Source organism: Mirounga angustirostris, unplaced genomic scaffold (genome assembly GCF_029215605.1).
Source record: "Mirounga angustirostris isolate CCGP_5_RB_7025 unplaced genomic scaffold, mMirAng1.0.hap1 SCAF_4, whole genome shotgun sequence".
Lineage (NCBI taxonomy): Eukaryota > Metazoa > Chordata > Mammalia > Carnivora > Phocidae > Mirounga > Mirounga angustirostris.
This window is the reverse complement of record NW_026991712.1, coordinates 111908385-111929905: the sequence shown is the minus strand read 5'-3', so window position 1 is coordinate 111929905 and position 21521 is coordinate 111908385. Positions and strand designations below refer to the sequence as shown.

At 38.6% G+C, this 21521-nt stretch overlaps 2 protein-coding genes across 17 annotated transcripts in view; one reads left to right on the top strand and one right to left on the bottom strand.

Moving 5' to 3' along the window:
- ARHGAP29 (Rho GTPase activating protein 29) overlaps positions 1-7957 on the bottom strand; it is a 62336-nt gene extending 54379 nt beyond the window's left edge. For 2 of the 4 annotated variants that reach the window (XM_064588785.1, XM_064588787.1), the window contains exons 1-2: positions 7797-7957; positions 2151-2387 (exon numbers count right to left, since the gene is read on the bottom strand). In XM_064588785.1, the coding sequence (XP_064444855.1) occupies positions 2151-2355 (205 nt within the window). In that variant the 5' untranslated portion in view covers positions 2356-2387; positions 7797-7957. The remainder of the gene's footprint in view (positions 1-2150; positions 2388-7796) is intronic. The other 2 variants (XM_064588786.1, XM_064588788.1) reach the window with 2 other exon arrangements.
- Positions 7958-18028: 10071 nt separating this feature from the next.
- Positions 18029-21521, top strand: part of LOC129045712 (atherin-like) — a 49330-nt gene continuing 45837 nt past the window's right edge. For 5 of the 13 annotated variants that reach the window (XR_010410839.1, XR_010410837.1, XR_010410834.1 and 2 more), the window contains exon 1: positions 18033-19153. Coding sequence is in view for 1 of the 13 variants with exons in the window: in XM_064588790.1 (XP_064444860.1) it covers positions 18283-19153; positions 21086-21102 (888 nt within the window). In the remaining 12 variants the exon portion in view is untranslated. Of the gene's footprint in view, positions 19154-21085; positions 21141-21521 lie in introns of all 13 variants that reach the window. The other 8 variants (XR_010410844.1, XR_010410845.1, XR_010410842.1 and 5 more) reach the window with 5 other exon arrangements.

Genomic DNA, 21521 nt, shown 5'->3' with positions numbered 1-21521 from the left:
AGTTGGTTATCCAAAAAATGTTTTTTACATTTTTAAAATTAATTTACCAGCCATAAATGGCAAACTTTTTTATTATTAGCAATATTATCAAGTATTTAAATTTTGAAGTACTGGTTTTCTTATTAAAAGGACAATATCTTGAGGAGCCTGGGTGGCTCAGTTGGTTAAGTATCTGACTCTTGATTTTGGCTCAGTTCATGATCTCAGGGTCTTGAGATCGAGCCCTGTGTGATGCTCTGTGCTCAGCGGGGAGTCTGCTTGAGACTCTCTGTCTCCCTCTCCCTCTGTCCTCCCCCACCCTGTGCGCACACTCTCTCAAATCTTTTTTTAAAAGGGGTAATATCTTTATAAATTTTTAATATTAAATTTTCATGAAAACTGTATTTCTATATGCCTACTTTTATCTCAAGGGGCAGTCTCTTTTTGCCATCTTACTTAGAAACTTTCTCTTTTCTTACTTAGGATCAGCTTTCAATCCTTTTTAGTCTCTGAATTACCTATTCACAAATTGAAATTCACATTAAAAAACTGAAGATAAAGAGTTGTCCCACATGTTTTAAATTACCATCATTTTAAATTTGTGAGACAAAGGATAAATATGCAAGATCAGGATTTATAAATGATATAAATCTCCTGAGGAAAACAAATAAAACAAATAAAAATCCTAACTAAAAATCTTATTTATATTAATGAACACTTATATCGATAATTAAAGAAAATTGGATTTTACCCTAAATTGAGGTAAATGATTTGTCAATCAAGGCATCATTTTAAATTTCACTTTCAAAATTAACCCAGTTATGAACTTACACCAAAAAGAATGACTTTTACTATATGTAAATTTAAAAACAAATTTAAAACAAGCCAGTTAAGAACAAGGCTTTATTTAAAACTATGCTTCTTTAAATAAATGGCAGATAGTGTCATTTTGGTAAGAAATTTATTCCCAGTATAATGCTTAATGTATTTAGAATACCTTTCCCCAATAAAAAGAAAACTTTATTACCATTTAATCGACCACAATTGATTTCAAAACCAAGCTATTAAAATGAACAGGTATATAAGGCAACTTTTTTTAGTACTATTATATATAGTCTCAAAAACATGATTTATGTGATTGTTTTAAGGAAAATTCAAATACTAAAATTTTGAGGCTATAATTTAAGACCAGTTATTTTGGGCATTTCATATTGAAAATTAGGTTAGAAATAAATTCTTAAAAGCAGCATTTAGTACAAGATGTGATTTAGTCTCCTTTCTAGAACATATATCAGGAAATGAGTATTTATCTTACATACACAGAAAATATTTACTGAACTCTTATGTCTATGAAGCCCAAAGAGATCTCATATAAATAAAACTAGGAATATTCATTTTCTACATCCAGACCTACCATTATGAATATGGAAATGAACTATTTATCACAAAAGAATAGGGGCTGTATCTTTATTATCACTGCCATCAAATCTGAATATAAAATTATGTATTAAAAGTTAAAAGACTTAGGGATTAAGATCAAGTTGGGGAATGCAGATGTATGTAGCTCTTTACTTTAGGAGAACCAAGTCTTGTCTCCATTATCCATTTCTAACTAGACAGAGAATAAATTCTGTGATTATCCCTTAGGTGAAGAATAGGTTATAGAACAGCAAAACAGAATTAAGTGTGATCTTAGAGGAAAAAAAAAATCACTCAAATGCAGTTATTCCAGATTAAGTTTTAGGAACAATATAGAAAACTGAATCCAGGCAGAAGTATCAAAAATGTAAATGATAAACATTAGTCTGCTTATTAAAGACTAATCAAGGCACTGTATTACCATTAAGAAGAAGGTTAAAATTCCAACGATCTAAAATTTTCCCATGTCAAATGGGTCTAAATGCTAAGAACCAAAGACTGAGTTTCATTTTTTGTATTCTTGTTCCCTCACACTTACCAACGTTTCTATTATGTATTGTACTGTATCTGATAATAAAATAGCTTACACCATAACATCAAACATCAAATATTTGGGGGGAAAAAAGTCATAAAATAACAAAAGCAGAATACCTTGTTCCTACCACTGTGTACGTGTTTATCTGTAGCTAGGCTGGCATTTAAAATTTTACAAACTATCCAGTAAGAATGCTAAGAGAAAACAGTTGACAAACCTGAAAGAATAGCTTCTTTCAAATATAGTAACATATGCGAGAACTTCCTGATATCATTCACCAACTCCTTGATGTAATCCGGATCAAAAATGGAATTGGAACTTATGGACTTGAGCCCCATTTCAGGAGTTGTAACATCAGTAGAGAGTTGGCCTGATGACGAAACACGTTTTTTCTTTGTCTTTTTCTGTTTGTGAGCAATCATCCTTCCATAGAACAGTCAGAAAAACTGAAATCCTTAAGTGGAAGGGAGAAAAAACAAAAGAGAGAAACACAAATACCACATCAACCAGGGGAAACATTAGGTTTCCACAAACAGCCCATAGCCCACCTCCATATTCCATTTACGACAACAACAAACACTGTACTACTAATTTATTTATTAAGTGCCAGTCATCTTGACAACTCTATGATATGCAAACTACTATTTTCTTCATTTCACAAATAAGCAGCCTGAGCTTTGGAGGTTAAATCATTTGTCCAAGCTCTCAGCTAAAAAATGATGAACTGGTACTTAAAACCCAGATCTGCCTTGTTGCCAAAATCCATTCTCTTAATAACTTCCTCTTAACTCCTACGGTACAGAATTTTTTTAATTATAAAAGTTGTTCTGAAAAGTCACTTGGCGGAAGAACATACTCTAACTCCATGACATCAGCTTCAAAAATAAAGATGCAATATGAACTCTAACAAAAGAAAAGACCTGTTTTCAAAATCCCCTCCATCACTTACTGTCTGTCCTGACAAGCTGTTAATCATCTCTTCATTTTGGTATGCTCATTTATAAAACAGGAATAACATTCTGACAATACCTACACCTCATGAGATTATTGTAAGCATTCAAAGAGACAATGGTATAGGAGTGTCTGATACATAAAAGAAGCTGGATTACAGTTAGTTCTCAATAATAATGCATACATACATATACACACACACACATACACACTCTAGGTCATCAAGTTTCATCAAGAATAATTTTCTGTTGAAAACAAGTTCTAAGGCTGTCCACTAATCTGATACATCCCGATTGGTTGAACAAATAAGTGTATGAATATCAGAGCAATATTTTTGGTAATTTCAAAATGGTATAGTAAAAACACAATCTTTTGAAATGAGAAAGATTTAGACTTGACTTCTGGCGCAATACTTTCTAAATGTGTGACCTGTATAATTTTGCTTACAGGCTGTGTGAAAATTAAAAGGGGATATAAAATTAGAAGACCTCATATGTAAAACACTTAATCCTGGCACATAGTTGAAACTCAGAAAATCTTAGTTCGTTTCTGCTTCATCCTCACATTTTACCTTTCCAGAATTGAAAGCCCTAATTTTGTTTGCATTTCTTAAATCAAAAAGGAAATTACTGGAGGAATTAAGTTAGCTCAAGCATAATCATTAAAACATTTTTCAAATATTTTGTCTTCAATATTTTGATACTTTCAAAATGGTAGAATTACTAAGAACTTCTGTGAAATTTACAGTAGGAAGTTTTATGTAATATTCACTTCCAGGTCATGTGTAAGATATACTATTGTATTATTGACCTTTTCCTATACTTCACTGAACTCTATAGATTTTTTCCTTCCTAATCTACAGTATCTTTAATTTATCTACTTCTATCTGTAGTATCATACTAGGTTAAGTACCACCATTTCTTGTTTGAGCTATTGTTACTAATTTCCGAATGATCTCTCCACATCCATTCTTATCCTGTTCCGAATGTAGTAAGTACACTTTTCAAAACATGAATCCCAACATGTCATTTCTCTGCTTAAAACTCTTCCAAAGGACAAGTGATAATCTATTGAGAACTGTAAGGCACAACATGAGATCTGGCTCCTACCTCCCTCTGCACTGTCATCTGGAGTCATAAATCCTACTCAACACTCTCAACACTCCTGCCACACACACTCCCTTCAAATTTTCCAACAGTACCTGCTTACCATGACCCACAGAGTAGGAAACAATTTCACATCATGAGCCAGTACACACATTAAGTATGTTATGTTTGTGTGTGGTATGTGTGTTGGAATGCATAAAACATAAAACAAATTCTGGTTCTGGCTAAGGAACCAGGTGATGTACCCAGATGTTTTCTATACTATCCCATTTCATTTTTTAAAATGCTGATTGCTGCCCATCAAATTGGTTTCAGACTCATAATGGGTCATGGCCCTACAACGAGAAAAACACTGACTATTTGCCTGGACTACTCCTTCCCCTTTTTTTACTCATTCTGACCTCAACTCAAAGATCACTTCCTCAAAGAAGTCCTCCTGGACCACCCCACCCCTGTAACAACCACCACCAAACTAGAGCAGAATCTCCTGTTAGATGCATTATAGCATCTTATACTTTTCATCACTGCACTTATCAAAGTTCAAATAGATGATTCATGTTTTCCTATCTAGATTATAATCCCAAGGAAATCAAGACCATGTCATTTTGCTAACCACGTGTTCCCTGCTCACAGCACAGTGCTTGGCATAGGAGTGAAGAACTACTCAAAAAACTATTTGCAGAATAAATGAATTTGCAGAATGAACACTGGACTTATAAAGTTGTAAAGTTGCAATTAATTTTTACAGAAACAAAAAGGTTAACTTTGGATTGTCTGTTTTAAATGGAAAATATATACGGTTTTTCAAAAAATCTGTCTATAAAACACTATCTTTCAAAAAAGAAAAAAAACAAGTATATAAAGCTGATAAAGACAAGATTACATAAAACCGGAATCAAAGTTGGATTTCTATTCTTGTTTCTCTACTTCTATTAAATGAGATTTCTCTACTTCTCTAATAGCTTTTAGTGCTGCTTTATTCAATATTCTTGTTAATCTCAAATTATTTCCGAGAACGTAATTTCTACATTTAAGCTAGTTCCAAACCTATCTAACATTAATCCTTAAATGTGAAGGTAATTTCTAAAATGAGCCCAGGACAATTTTTTTTAGTACAATTATTATACCTAAGTCTCCCCACCAACAATAAAAACAAAACACTCAAGCACCTTGTTTGGGCAGCTCTTTTACAAATCACTCATTGAGAAGACTATTCCTAACTTAACACTTTTGCAACTTACTTATTAAAGTCATTCTGATTAATTTTGATAGCTTTTAGTTTAGTAAATTTGATCAGTGTCACTGGTAAAAAGATGGTTATTAAAGACCTATATCATAAGTGTCAAATAAAACAATTCACCTATCTAAGCAATTCACCTTTTTCACCATCTTTGCGATGTCAAATTAGTAACCCAAAGTTGTAAGAAGTATTTCAAAAATGCCTAAACATTTTTACTCAAGACTAAGAAAATCTATAAGCAAACAAAACAGGGAGGGAGGAGGGAGGAACTAAAAAGGGTTATTCTCTACCCCTAGTAAGCATTATGATAAGTAATGTAATAATTTTGTTATATATAATTTACTATTTTTCATATTGGAAACTGAAAAAAGGAAATATGACAGGGGAAAAAATTTTAAATAACAAAGTTAATCCAAGTTTTCATAAAATTGAACTATGATAGTGGAAAATTTGGAGGATATACACTTTGCAAGATCATCCACACTACCTTCCCATGTCCCAAAATGAATATCCTCTAGTTGGTGTTAACATAAAATGTAGTTACTAACATACTGCCACTGGCAATTTAATTAAATGAGGTAATAATATGGAAAGCACTTAACACTGTGCCTGGTTCATCATAAAGACTCAATAACTGTTAGCTATTACTACTAGCAGTGCTTTATTGTGGAAGATTGGTTTTTTTTTTTTTAATATACTTAAGTAATGAACAAGATGTGGCTTCACCACAACATATCTGTAGATTGTGAGCAAGAAATATAGCACTGGAAACAATTCCAGAAACTTAATTGACTTTGTGGAAACCTACTAAATGGCTTTCAAGTGAAGTTTGAACCGTGCAAACAGATTGTTGAGCAAAATATTTGCGAAACTCTCCTAAATCTCATGCATCTCTTCCAACTCCAAACCATCAACATTAAAAACGTGTTTTATCCACTTAGCCAAGAACTTTGTAGCAAACAATATTACTACACAAATCTACTTTCTCTATATGTTGTAAATTCTAAGTAATATGTGCATTAGAAATGTGAACACTAACTTCCCAGTACTCTGTAATGTGACTTTCCCAAGACTTAAGTAGCCTGTGTTAATCAAATGTCCCATGCTCCATCCTCCCAAAAACACATCATTATATAAGTACTTTCATTTTAGGCACTAGGCTAAATGAAGTGTAAAACTGCCCCAAATATCTACTTAATAGTTCCCATCTTACTATTCCCACCTTAGGAAAAATTGTCAGATATTTCAGAAATCTGCTATTTCAGCACAATTTCTGATTTGGTACGAATCTATTTAAAGATGCTTTTAAAAAATCAGAAAAAATTCATCTTGGCGGTCTTTGATTATATTTTCGTAAATCTCCCCACAAAAACAGCAAACGGGCAAGTCAAAAGGTTTTATCAATAATATGCAAATAACTGTAATTTCTAAAGAAAGGCATGCAGTGCACATACACTTCATTCCTGGGCAGTTAGAACCTAGCACGTTTAAAAAAGAGGAAGCTGCCCAACCTCCCACGCCTCCAGAATGTCTAGCATTCCTGGCAGGCAGGGCTCTCTCTTGACCAGCCAAAACTACCAATGCCAAAGAGCACGCTCCCCATCCCCGTATTTAAATACCGAGTGGGGAAACGGAGCAACCAAAAAGGGCAGCGGACATGGATCGACAGCGACAGAGGAGAGATACTGTCACGGAGACAGCTGGAGAAAGGGGAAGGGGCGCTCAGCTCCCGCCTTTCGCAGCTAACAGTCCTGCCCGCCCAAAGGGTGTGAGGCCAATTCCTTCTTGAGAATGAGAGTAGAAAAATATTATCATGGAGACACGAGGCTCAGTCATTAGGGCTCTTGAGCTCACCCGTTAAGAAAAAATAAAACAACAGTCAAGCCCCAAACACATCCACAACGGAATTGGGAAAAACCATTGACACTGAGGCCTCGGAACGAAAGAGCCCCTCCTCAGCCCAAAAGAGAGACGAGGAGAACAATTCACCACCGAAATTCTAAAACGTCTCGGGAATGGAACCCAGTTGAATTGAGGACTGCTCTCAGGACAGGTGGGAGTGGGGCGGGTCAGAGCTAAGACCAGGTTCGGTAGCGGTCAAGAGCACACATTCTGGAGCACAACTGCCTGGGCTGAAACCCGCACTCTGACAATTACTAGACTGTGTGCTCCGCCAGGTTAACCTCATTTTCCCCGTGTAAAAAATAAGTTAAATAATCATGGACCTGTCGGGAGGATTAAGTAAGTTAAAATGTGGAGCAGTCTTAGAACAGTACGTGGACGGTGGGACGTGTTACATGTTTGCTTTAATTTCAATCGTCATCTGCTGTGGGCCACCATTCGCGGCTGCTTGGCGCGCCGTTCGCCCCGTCGGACCCCTCCCCGAGGACCAGCAGCACAGAGGACACGAGCCCGACCCTCAGCGCAGCCCGCAGCCGCCTCGGCTCGGGGCCGCCGCATGGGCCACCCACACCCTGGACCGCAACCGGACCGCCGCGTCGCCGACGACCCCAGCCCCGAGCCCCAGCTGCCGCGGCCGGAACGAGCGCCGCCGCCCCACACTCACCGCGGCGCTCCATCCCGCGTCTCGGACGCGGACGCCCGCCCAACACTCACGGCCGCCGCCGCCTCCGCCGAGGGCTGGAGCTCGCCGCCCCCATCCCCCACGGCCCGCGGACGCCGGGCCAAGCCGCCGCCGCCGCCGCCGCCGCCCCAGCAGCTACGGCCACCACCACGCCGCCCCGCTCGCTCCGCCCCCCAGGCCTCGCACCGCCCGCCCGGCCGCGGCCCGCCCCCTGAGGCCCAGCCCATTGGCCCGCGCGCCCGAGGGGGGCGGGGCTCCGGCGCCCTGCAGCAGGTGGGGGCGGCTGCCGGCTCCAGCACGCGGAGCGCGGGTTGTCCTCGGTGCCCCAGCGGGCAGGCTGTCCCCAACATTGCAGGACGTGTTAGCCACCGTGTGCGGCTTGCGGCGCGACAGGCGGAGCGAACCTTAGGCACAAGGCACCTGATGACTAGATCTGGCTGACAGGAGTTTCTCAGATGAGCATCTACATTTCTTACGAGGAACTTCTTTTGATCGCCTGTTCCTCATCAACGCCTTTAAGAAAACAAAAACAGGACCTCACACCGGTAAAGTGTAACACAGGCCTGGCTCAACTCCCCTCTGTAGAGGGTAATATTTTCCACTTAAACCTATTTTACTTCCTTAAACTGCTCTCTCAAAACTCAATGAGAAAATGTCTGAGAAGGATGGAATAATTAAGGAAAGAATCAGCGGCCCAAAGCACGTCAGCTTCCATATCATACTACACACTGGAACAAGCAATGTCCTTTGTGTCAGTGTTGGAACACTTAGAAAAAACTGATGGAGAAACAGAGGTCACATGGGGCAGGTGACTGTGGGTAATGGTGGAGACAGAAAAATTTTCACCATGGGAGAAGGCAGAGAAACACAGGAGAGTGTGAAGAGGAAAATTAGAAAGAAAATGGGGGTGCAGACATAGGAGAAGGCAAAACCAAAGAAGGTCAGAAAAGGTGATGACAGAGAAAATAGGAATGAGAAATAAGAATGAGAAATAAAAGAGAGAAGGGAGAGACAACCTACTTACAGAAAAAAATAATGAGCCTGATAGAGCCAACAAGTGAAGTAGTGAGAATAGGAGAAAATACTCATTGACAAAGAGAAGAGGAACATCTTTGAACCCTTACAGGAAAAACAATGTTAGTGAAATAAAGCAAATGTGGTCCCTCAGATGCTACTTGGAAAAGATAAATATGAAAATGCTCAGCTCTTTGGTTACTTTAGCTGCACACTGGATTTTTCAGACTCAACCTATACAAATTTATCCCTTCAAACCCCAAACACCACAGTACTAAGGACATGTCACCAATAATCAGGAAATATCAAAACCAAACTGTCCTTCTAAGCATACTTAAAAAAAAAATGCACCATGGACTCTCATCGCAGAAACTGATGGTGCCTTGCATGGAAACAAACTAGTAAGAGGAGAGGTCAGGAGTCCCTAGGCCAAAAGGGGACTGGAGCAGTGCAACCCTGACTAAATCATAAGACTTTGGGGAAGAAATCTGAGGTACTCATGCAACCTCAAACATCTCCTTACATCTATTTTAAATATTAATTACTTTGTGCTATCTTATCCACCATTACCTTTAATAAGGAGGACTGTGTTCCTTGTTGAAGTGGAGCTCACAATGTCACTGACAATGTCTTGAATAAGGTCCTGTTGGGAAGAAAGGGTATGTGGGAGGAGGTGGTAGTGTGACAGAAACAGTGAGGAGCACACAGGAGGGAGGGAGAGAAAAAGTGGAGAAAGAGAGACAAAGATGTGAGAAGGTGAGAAGCAACTGTGGAGAGGAGAAAAAGGCAGAGAGGAAAAGAAGACAAAGATGCAGAGACAAGTACAGGCAAAGAAAATAAGATGAGAGAATTAATAAGAGAAGAGAGATAAAAAGAAGTGATAGAGAGAAAGAGATTTAGAGACTACCCACTGACAGAGAAAGGGAAGAGGGACACCTCTCACAGTTCTAAGGAAGTGAAGCCAATCAGGCCCCTATGTTGTTACATGAAAAAGATAAATATAAGAACCCCAGGCTCCCTGATTACTGGGCTCTACTATTATTTTTGCAGACTTAATTTTTAAAAACATATCCATTAAACCTTAAACATAACCATACTAAGTTCAAAAGCACTAGAAATGATGAAGACACCTAAGATCTTCAAACTCCACTGGAGGAGAATGATACACTATGGACACTCACCATGGAAACCACTGATGACTAAACTGAAGGACATTAATGGGGAAAGAGGAAAGAATTCTGAAGGCCAATAAGGGTACGGGCAGGGCAACCCTCAGGGAGCTCACGGGAGGAAAGTCTGCCCCTCAGACCTGCTCTGGGTTAATCTCAAGACCCTTCCCACCAGATCTACCTCAACATCATCTCAAAACACAACTGTTGTGTATAGAACCTGACAGAGAGTGGGTCTTCAATGAATGTTAGACAGTTAACTTAGAAGTAAGGTTATCTGAGGGAAATTTTGAGAAGTCTCTCAATCCCAATCCTTTTACATCTTTTTAAAAATACATTAATTACCTGTCATCTTTTCCACCCTTGGAAACATTTGCAAAAATGGTAGTTCATCTTAAAATTAAAAGGGTTATTTTATTAATTCTCCCAATTTGCATTTTGTTTTAAGTAATTCTATATCACACAAATAATATCTTTCTGGAAGTTCAAAATTCTTGGTTTATAATTAAATTGTAAAATGCTACCAAAAAAAAAAAAAAAGTAAACCCATCTACCTATGGTAGAAGTCCAACATCTTAAAATGTTCAATGAGTTGCAGAAAAAAAAATTATGAAAGCAACATATAATTGAAAATAAACTACTTGTGTTTTTACCAATTCACATTGTCTCTGTTATTTTTTCCTTCTGAAACAGAAACTCACATCCTCTATAATGATGCTCTTGAATCAGCTACTCTATAAAGCCTCCAATTGCTTATTGTTAAAATCTTTTTCCTGTGTTCTCGGCAGTGTTAACTAGCCAGTATTGTTATTTTTGCTAGGTAGGTGTCTTCATATTCCTGAAGTTGTTTCTGTAGTTTAGGTAGCCTACTTTTCATGACAGAACATGGGTCTAAAAACATTTTACAATGTCTGGAGACATTTTTGGTTGTCACAACTGGGGAGGGGGTTGTACTGACATCTAGTGGGTAGAGGACAGGGATGCTGCTAAAACATCCTATGTGCACAGGAGAGCACCCCCCCTAAACCTTTATACCCCCACTCCTAACAGTTATCAGGCCTAAATAGTGTCAAGTTTGAGAAATAATGTCAAGGTTGGAAACTCTGCTCTAGGCCTAAATACTACTTTATAAGCAAGATAGAAAAATAATGCTAAATTATATCATAGGATGTACCCAGCAAAATCTAGACTGTGGGTCATTTTATAGAGCAAATAACATAATTTCTTAAATAAATTGCAAGGAAAAAGATGGAAAAAAATCTGTAGATTAAAAAAGGCTTAAATTTTTAGATACATCAAGTGCAGGAATAAATGAGACCAGACTTGCCCTTCCACTATATCCTTTTCAGAACTGGACTATAGACAGCATAGAACTATGATCCTTGAGATATGGGATCACTAACAAATGATGTAGGCCTTCAACTGTCCCAACTTTCTGCCTGGAGGCACATTGTAGACCATGGCACAGGAAGTAGAAAGACAAGCAGAGCAGATCGGGGCAGCTGGAATCTGAAGGACAGAGTACCAAAGAGGAAGGAGGTAGGCAAAGGATGAGCTCCAGAAATTTGCCCAGGCAATCCCTTAATTCTCTTGCTGAATACAAAGCCGCACATGTGTGGGTGAAATCCCACCAAGGATAGGCAAAGAATTTCCAGGAAGCTGTAACTGAACAATTTCCAAGGCTCCCACAGGTCTGGAAGACCTCTGAATTTTCATCAGCCAGAGTTGAGAGACCTGATGAACACTGAAGAAGAGGTCCCAAAATGGGATGTGTTAATAGTATAATCTAATTCAGACCTAACAAATACAGTATTCTAGATTCATCCCCCAAAAAAGCTTTAAAACAAGCCTCATTCTGTAAATTTAAAAAATTCATATTTAAAACAAAAGTAATAATGATGTGCTGTGGCATTCACAACATATACAGAAGTAAAATGTATGACAATAGCACCAAGTAAGGAGGGAAATGAAACTATACAATAAGGTTCTTACATTATATGTGAAGTAGCATAATATTATTTGAAGGTGTGTAATAATAAGAAATAATAATAAGAGAAAGCTAAAAATGTATATTAAAATCTTTATAGATACTTTTAGGAAGCCAATGGAGGACATAAATGGAATTTTAAGGAATTAATCCAAAAGAAGGCAGGACAAGAATAAAAAGACAGAGGGAAAAACCAAACAGATGAGACAAATTAAAAACAAACAGCAAGATGATAGACCTAAGCCCAATGATAGCAATAATTACATTAAATATAAATACTCTAAACACTCCTATAAAAAGGCAGAGATTATCAGACTGAATAGAAAAATAAAACTCAAGTACATACTGCCTATAAGAAACAGACTTGAAATATAAAGACAGAGATAGATTGAAAGCAAAACAACAAAAAAAGATGCATCATGCAAATCAAAAGAAAGCAGAAGTAACTCTAGTATATTAGACAAGGAGTTTTACCAGGCTAGGATATCATAATGATAAATGAATCAATTAGTCATAAAGACATAATCCTACAAATGTTTGCACCTAAAAAGAGCTCCAGAATATATGAGGCAAAAACTGACAGAAATGTGAGGAAAAATAGACAATCCCAATGATAGTTAAGATTTCAACAATCCTCTTTCATTAACTGATAGAACAAATAACAGAAAATCTGTAAGGATATAAAAAAGTTGAACAGTACTATCAACCAACTTGACCTGATAGACATTTATAGATAACTCCACCCAACAACAGCAGGGTACACATTCTATTCAAATGCTTATAAAATATTCACTAAGTCAGACCATATATGGGACCATATGAAAATAAATTTAAGGGATTTGAAATCATATAGGGTATGTTCTCTGACCCAACCAAAATTAAATTTGAATTAATAACAGAAAAATAACTGAAAAATCCTCAAATATTTGGAGGTTATAAAATATACTTTTAAATAATAATATTTTGAACTGAATGAAAATGAAAACACAGATTTTCAAAATGTGTAAGTTACACAGTAAAAGCAGTGGTTAGGTAAATATGCAGTTTTAGATGTTTTTAAAAATAAAGTTCTAAAATCAATGATCTAAGCTTCCACTTTAAGAAGCTAGAAAATGAAAAGCAAATTAAACAGGGCAAGTAAGAGAAAGGAAATAACGGTAAGAGTAGAAACATACAGAAAACAGACAACAGAGAAAAATGAATGTAACTAATAGCCGGTTTTTTGGAAAGAGCAATTAAATAGATAAATATTTAGCCAGACTGATTAAAAAGGGAGAAAATGCAAATTACTAAAATCATGAATGAAACAAGAAATATCAGTACAGACCCTACAGATATTAAAAGGGTAACAGAAATGTTACCAAAACTTTGCCAGTTCAACAACTCGGATGAAATGGGAAAAATTCCTAGAAAGATACAAATGACCAAACCTAACACAAGAAATAGAAAACCTAAATAGCCTTACATGTATTAAAGAAATTGAATTTATAATTTAAAATGTCTACAAAGAAAACTGCAGACCCAGATGGGCTTAATGATGAACTCTATTGAACCAGATAAAATAATCCTACAAAAACTCTCAGAAAATAGAGGAGGCAGGAACACTTCCCAACTCATTCTATGAAATCAACATCACCCTGATAACAAAATCAGACAAAGATATTAAAAGAAAACTTTAGGCAAAATTTCTTAACGCAGTATTAGTAAGTCAAATCCAATAATATATAAAAAAGGATAATACATTATGACCAAGAAGGGTTTGTCCCAGGAACGCAAGCTTACTTTAATATTCAATAGAGAAAAACCATCTGACAAAATTCCACATCAATTCATGATTAAAGCAGTCAGCACAGAAAATAATTTCAACCTGATAAAAGGCATCTACAAAAAATCTACAGCTAGCATCATGATGAAGGACCATGTTTTCCTCTTAAGATAGGGATTCATATTGTTACTGAAGGTCTCTGCCAGTACAATAGAACAAGACAAAAAATAAAACACATTTAGATTGAAAAGGAAAAAGTAAAACACTTTATTCCAAGTTGACATGTTTGTATACCTAGAAAATCCTAAGGAACCTATAAATAAGCTACTACAACTAATAAATGAATATTATAAGGTCACAGAATATAAAGTCAGTATACTTCAATTTTATTTCTATATACTAGCAACAAACAATTAGACAATAAAATTTTAGAAACTAATACCATTTACAATAACATCAAAAAACAAGACTTTTTAGGAATAAATTTAATAAAACACATACAAGATCTTAAATTTAAAACTACAAAACACTAATGCAAGAAATTAAAGAAGTGAATAAATCAATAAGTATACCATGTTCATGGACTGGAAGACTCAATACTGTTAGAACTTTTATTTCTCTCAAATTGATCAACAGTTTGAAGTAATCCTAAACAATATTCCTCCTGGCTTTTTTGTAGAAATTGACAGGCTGAGTGTAAAATATATATGATTATGGGAAAGAACTGGAACAGTCAAAACAGTTTTGAAAAAGAACAGTTTGAGGACTTACATTGCCTGATTTCAAAACTCAACTACAGAGCTACAGTAATCAAAATAGCACGACATTGATTTAGAGACATGCATCAACATAATAGAATAGAGTCCAGAAACAGAACCACATATATACAGTCAACTGATTTTCAAGAGGTGTCAAAGTAATTCAATGGGGGAAAAGAGTCTCTTCAGTAAATGATGGGGAAATAAGTTGATATCCATATGAAAAACAAATGATCCTGGACTCTTACTTCACAGCATACCTTAAATTAAACTCAACATGTATCATAGACCTAAACATATAATCTAAATCTATCAGCCTTTTAAATTCAGGATTCAGAGGGGGCAGCTATCTGTTTTTATAAATAAAAGTTTGGGGGGAAACACAGCCATTCTTAAATGTTTATGTATTGTCAATAATTGCTTTTGAACTACAACAGCAGAGTTGAATAGTTGAGGTGCTATAGTCTACAAGCCTAAAATATTTATAATCTAGTCCTTTAAGAAAAAGTTCGAGAATCCCTCACTTTCAAGAAAACATGGGAGAAAATCTAGGGAACAATTTCTCAAACAGACACAAGAAGCAAGAACCACAAAAGAAAACATTGGTAAACTGGACATCATCAATATTTAGAATCTCTGCTCTTTGAAAAACAACTTAAGAAATGAAAGACAAGCCACAAATTGGGAGAAAATATCTGACAAAGGAATTGTATCCAAATTATATCAAGAACTGTTACAACTCAATAAGAAACAAACAACCCAATAAATTAATGAGTAAAATATTTGAACAGAAACTTTGCAAAAGAAGATACACAAATGGGCAATAAGCACATGAAATAGTGTTCAACATCATCAGTATCAGGGAAATGCAAATTTAAACCACAATGAGATACCACTAAATATCTATGAGAATTCCTAATTTTAGCTTGAATTAAATATCAAATTTTGGGTAGGATATAGAGCAACTAAAACCCTCACACATTGCTGCTACATGAAGTACCCCTTTGGAAAAGAGACTGGCAGTTTCTTAAAACAATTAAACATACATTTACCATACAACCCAGCAGAAATGAAAACATATGTTCATCCAAAAACTTGTACATAAATGTATACAGCAACTTTTTGTCATGATAGTCAAAAACTGGAGAAAAACCAAAGGTCCATCAACAGATGAATGCATAAACAAATTGTGACATAGCCTTAAAATGGAATACTATTTAACAATAGATATCCACGAGATAGCAAAAACCATGGGTGAATCTCAAAAGCATTATGTTAAATGAAAGAAGCCAGGCACAAATGAATACATACTGTATAATTTCATTTACATTAATTCTAGAAGATGATGAACCTAATCTTTAGTAACAAAAAGCATGAATCGTTGCCTGGGGACAGGGGTTGTGGTATGATGGTGGGGGAGTTCCAAATGAGCACGAGGGAACTTTTTGGAGTGATGGCAATGTTCTAAGATCTTGATTTACAGAGGTGATTACATGGGTGTACACGTTTGTCAAAACTCACTCAAAGTGTATAAAAATCTGATAGCATGCTGGTGCTCAATGAATATTAGATAAATAAATTATAAAATTACAGAATGTTACATTTGAATAGTCCTTCAAACTCAACTGACTCCTTTCCTTAATACTTTTCAAACTATTTTCCATCTTCTTTCTTGGGAAGGAAGACTATGGTATTTGAAAACTTTCCCAATGACAAATATTGAAACATTTTCTAAGAAAAAGAAAAATTCTTATCTAAGGAGGCAGTATAAGCAAAAGGCTATTTTGCTTATCAGAGTAATAATAAAGATAAAGAAGGAAGGGTAAACACTCCACGAAAATCCTCATGTACCAAAACGTGTTCCTGACTTTCCTTTTAAACCTCCTTGTTTCTTTACACATCCATGTGTCCTTATGTACTGTGGCTCATCATCATCTGGAGCTGAGGTAGGAAACGAAAAACAAACAAAATAGCCTTCAAAGCAGAATCACGGAAGCTGATCAACATCCTGGTATGCATTACAGATAACCAGCAATTCTGTCCAGAAGGTCCTTTCTGCCTTCTGTGCTTACTGAAATTATTCTCTTAATTTCAATCTCACACAAAACATCATTTCTTCCAAGAAGTCTTTTCATTTCATTCCCTCCACTGAAAATAAATCATCCCTCTACTTTCCTATAGGACATTCAATATGCTTTCCTGGGTAACCCAATATATTATGCCTTGGGCCCTATCAATTTGTAACTACCTATGAAAGTTTCCACAGGACCCTGTCTAACATACAGTGGGATGAAACTAAAGTATCAGGGTGACCGCTGAATGAATCACCAATGGCACAGGAATGCAAATCCTTCCAGGGGGCCTTCTGGGTGTGAGCTTTGTTCAACATAGTGCTGACTCCTGGGACCAACAGCAGTGGTTGTAGAAGCCCACATTCCTAGGTCAAGGGCTTCTACAGCTGGGAAGTGAAGGCACCGATAATTTAGGTGGATGTTCTATTTTAGGCAGATGGGCAGAGTAGGAACGACCAGCCACCACTGATTTGCTGAACAGTGCTTTCTTCATCTCAGCCAAAGTTCTATTTCTTACCAATTTGGGGACTGAAACATTTTCTACCCAGGCCTACCTTACTTTCCTTCAAGTTCACTCTCAAACCCTTCTCAGAATCAGGAGACCAGAGCTACTTGTACCATAAAGCTAATGAATTTTAAGTGTCAGGGCTCCTCACTTGCTCTGTTCCTACAATCAGGAAGCATTTCTAATTATGCATTTCTGGCAAACTGCCTAAAGAAATCTCTGAAGAAAGGAATCTAAATCTCCAAGATTCTCATAATTTGTTCTGACTTCTTTACTCATGAATTCTTTTTTCTGAAGAGAAAACCCCTTTCCCAAACGGAATGAAGATGCAAAGCTAATTCCCACTAAAAGAGGAAAGGAAAAGAGAAATGAGGAACAAAAAGCTTGATGGCAATTTTGGCTCCACCAGTGTCTTGGAACTTTCACCAAACACTTAATACTCCCCAAATATCCAATATTAGAAGACTGAGGACATCAAAAAAATCCCCAAACCCCAAGGTACAGAGGGGTAGTGGTAAAAACAAAAACCAAAAACAAATAAACAAAAAACACCTCACCCTTGTCTGCAAAGAGTGGTGGTGGTGAAAAAGCGAGATAGACCCTGGACATTTCAGATGGGCTCAAAGACAAGGAGAGCCCCTGGCTCCAAGGTTTCCCTCAGCACCAAGTTTCCATGATAGGGTCCTGGGACATCCAGGGAAACAAACAAATTCACAGGGATACGTTGTCTTCCTAGTAGCTCCAAGCCCCCGCCTGTCAATTCCATTTTGCAAAGCACAGGACTTGTCCTAGAGCCAAGGCTTGGGAAAAGGTGGACGGAGGGGGTGGAGGTGAAGGGCCAGTTACTTGGGAAAAAGAGGAGTAGGGAGAGGGGAGTCATGTGGAGAGAGTGACAGAGAAGCTTGAGTGGAGGCACTCAGAAAGGGAGAGTGTTTTTCTACCTTCAGTTCTTCCCCCACCTCTCCAAATAATAAACAGCCTGGGCCTAGATGACGTGAAGTGTGATAAGAAAAGGTAGATATGGAACACGAGATGTCTGTTATTTTATCTCATCCTTGCCAGTTGTCAGACTGAAATTTCAGAAAACACCCCCAAACTTCCAAAAAGATCCCAAGCGAGGAAGATGAACGTTAAGTCCCCGTGAAGGAAACCAATAGGGTAAGGGGGTAAAGGAAACCCCGAACTGTGCACGGAGGCGATGAGGGCGTGTAGCCAGAAAAGGGAGAGGGACTGCAGGACGCTCGGGGGGAGAACCTGGAATGGGATTAAAGTCCGCCGGGCGAGCCTTTCCCCCGCGGCCGCGCGGCGTCGCCTAATTCAGGACACCCAACCGGGGTCCAAAGTGTCCGCGCAGCGAATGCTCGCGCCCTTCCCGGTTCCTCCGCTCCTACCGCACCCGGGGCGCCGTTCGCCCCGTCGGACCCCTCCCCGAGGACCAGCAGCACAGAGGACACGAGCCCGACCCTCAGCGCAGCCCGCAGCCGCCTCGGCTCGGGGCCGCCGCATGGGCCACCCACACCCTGGACCGCAACCGGACCGCCGCGTCGCCGACGACCCCAGCCCCGAGCCCCAGCTGCCGCGGCCGGAACGAGCGCCGCCGCCCCACACTCACCGCGGCGCTCCATCCCGCGTCTCGGACGCGGACGCCCGCCCAACACTCACGGCCGCCGCCGCCTCCGCCGAGGGCTGGAGCTCGCCGCCCCCATCCCCCACGGCCCGCGGACGCCGGGCCAAGCCGCCGCCGCCGCCGCCGCCGCCCCAGCAGCTACGGCCACCACCACGCCGCCCCGCTCGCTCCGCCCCCCAGGCCTCGCACCGCCCGCCCGGCCGCGGCCCGCCCCCTGAGGCCCAGCCCATTGGCCCGCGCGCCCGAGGGGGGCGGGGCTCCGGCGCCCTGCAGCAGGTGGGGGCGGCTGCCGGCTCCAGCACGCGGAGCGCGGGTTGTCCTCGGTGCCCCAGCGGGCAGGCTGTCCCCAACATTGCAGGACGTGTTAGCCACCGTGTGCGGCTTGCGGCGCGACAGGCGGAGCGAACCTTAGGCACAAGGCACCTTTTGTATCGTCCAGCAGGTAGCAGATCCTCTGTTCTTGTTTAAATGGACATTTCTTTGGTGGGCACTGAATTTCTCCCTATGGGCAAACTGATCTTCAACTTGCTTTGTCTGCCTTCTTCCCACACCTTCCTTGTCCCTTTCAGAACAAAAATACATGTTGTGCTCAACTTTAAAACTGACCCCCTTTCTTCTATCTTCGACTGATTGTCATTTTCAGAAAACTAAACTCCTCATAACATTAAATTTTATATATAGTACCTGGCTCAGTAAATACTAGTTGAATGCATGTCCCCCGACTATGCTTCTTGCTTCTTACCATTAAATGCTCCTTGAGTAATGGGACTCATCAACGCTGTTGGGGAAACGAACAACCAAAATTAAAGCCTTTATCTAGATGTTGGATCACACATCATATATGAAAAAAGTACAGCATTTCTATTGAATAGTTAGAGTATAAATTAATAACACTTAACAACTCTACCAGGAATACTCTTTCTGTCGTCTAGGCTGAGACAAAGCAGGCATTTCATGAATAGTTGCTGAATAAATGAGCAAAATTATAGGAAGGGAATTTGAAAAAAAAAAATCCCTCAAACTCATCCTTCCTTTAAATCTTTCTCAAATATATTAAACACCTGTCACAGTCTCCACTTTTCGTCATTAGTCGGGAGAAATAGGATACTTGAAAGCATTCTCAGAGAAAGATGGTAATTCATTTTTTGCAATAAAATAAATACAATTATTAACTGAGAAAGAGTGAACATCAGAAATCTGTCATCTGGGACAGATCTCTCATGTGTGTAGTAAAGAAAAGAAGGAAGAAAGGGCAATACCTCGACCAAATCCTATAATAGTGTCCCAGCACATGACCTTATAAACTGACTTGTTCTTACCTATAAGGGTTTCTTGGTTAAAATGGCTCAGAATCACAGTTTTGGAGCACAAGGAATCACAGACAAAAATTCAGAGACATATTTGGATTAATATGGATTAATAATGAAACTTTCTGACAGATGGTGTAATATTGCTATTTTATAATTATAGTATTTATTAATAACACATAACCACTCTGCCTATTGAAATGTTCTTCATTCCTTCCATGATAAAGAGAATACCACCTCTTCTCTGAAGCTTTCCTGTTCTCCTCACTGAAAATCAATCATCCCATTTGACATTATATGGTATATAGAATCCTGTTTTTGTGCCACTTGTGATTCTCATGAAGTATTTTATTTGGTTGTATTTATTTATACTAATTACACTATACAGGTCTACAGTATTATGTTACTTTGGCCTATGTTCAATACAGAAGGGGCTGCTACTAAGTATTTTCTGGAGGAATGTTGAGGGAATGACCAGTGAGCCCAGGAATAAAAATCTTTCCAGGATGCCTCTTTCTTTCTTTCTAATTTCTTTCTTTCTTTCTCTTTCTTTCTCTTTCTTTCTTTCAATTCCTTTCTTTCTTTCAATTTCTTTCTTTTCTTTCTTTCTTTCTTTCTTTCTTTCTTTCTTTCTTTCTTTCTTCTTTCTTTCTTTCTTTCTTTCTTTCTTTCTTTCTTTCTTTCTTTCTTTCTTTCTTTCTTTCTTTCTTTCTTTTTTCATATGCTCTACTCAACCTCTTGGAACTAGTGAAACCAAGTGCAATGGCCATGAAAAGTAAAACCTGCCCCGGGTACCCTGTGCCTTGAGTTGAAGGGCCTGATGATAATAGGCGGATGCTCCATGCGGCAGGTGGAGATGGGAATCCAGCCCCACAGGATAGTACAGTAGACAGGTGCTCTACCTCTCCGTCATGCTTCAGTGACAGTCTGTTTAGTAGAGTACAACATGGTCCACCAGACCTATCATATGTTTAATTATTCCACAAATACTTATTGAGTACCTCCAATATGCCAGGCATTGTTCTAAGCACAGGGGTTACATTAATGACCTTTAAATCCACTTCCAGACTCTCCTCAACAATGATTACATCCCTGGGAGAAGAGAAGAAATCATGGAAGCAGGTAGGGAAGGCCCAAAGGCAGGCGACTTCCCTGTCTTTGCTGTTGTCCTTAACCTGCACTGCAGGAGCATTTAGAAAGAACCACAGAGAGCCCGACAGGCCACAATGAGTACAAAGGCTCCAGATTCCAAAGTGAAAAAAACTCACCAAGCAGGTTATTAATCTTGATTCTATGATGGTTGTAATTGAGAAACAAGGAATCAATTCAGACCACATGCTGGAAATGAATATGAAAGAGATTGCAAACATCCAAGAATTCTGTGTTGCCATCAGGAGAGGAAACTAAGATTGACTGAAAAAAAATAAAGAAAAACTCAAGTGAGTATATGCATATATCATATTCATTTTATGCCTAAATTAACATATAAATCTCAAACCCCAG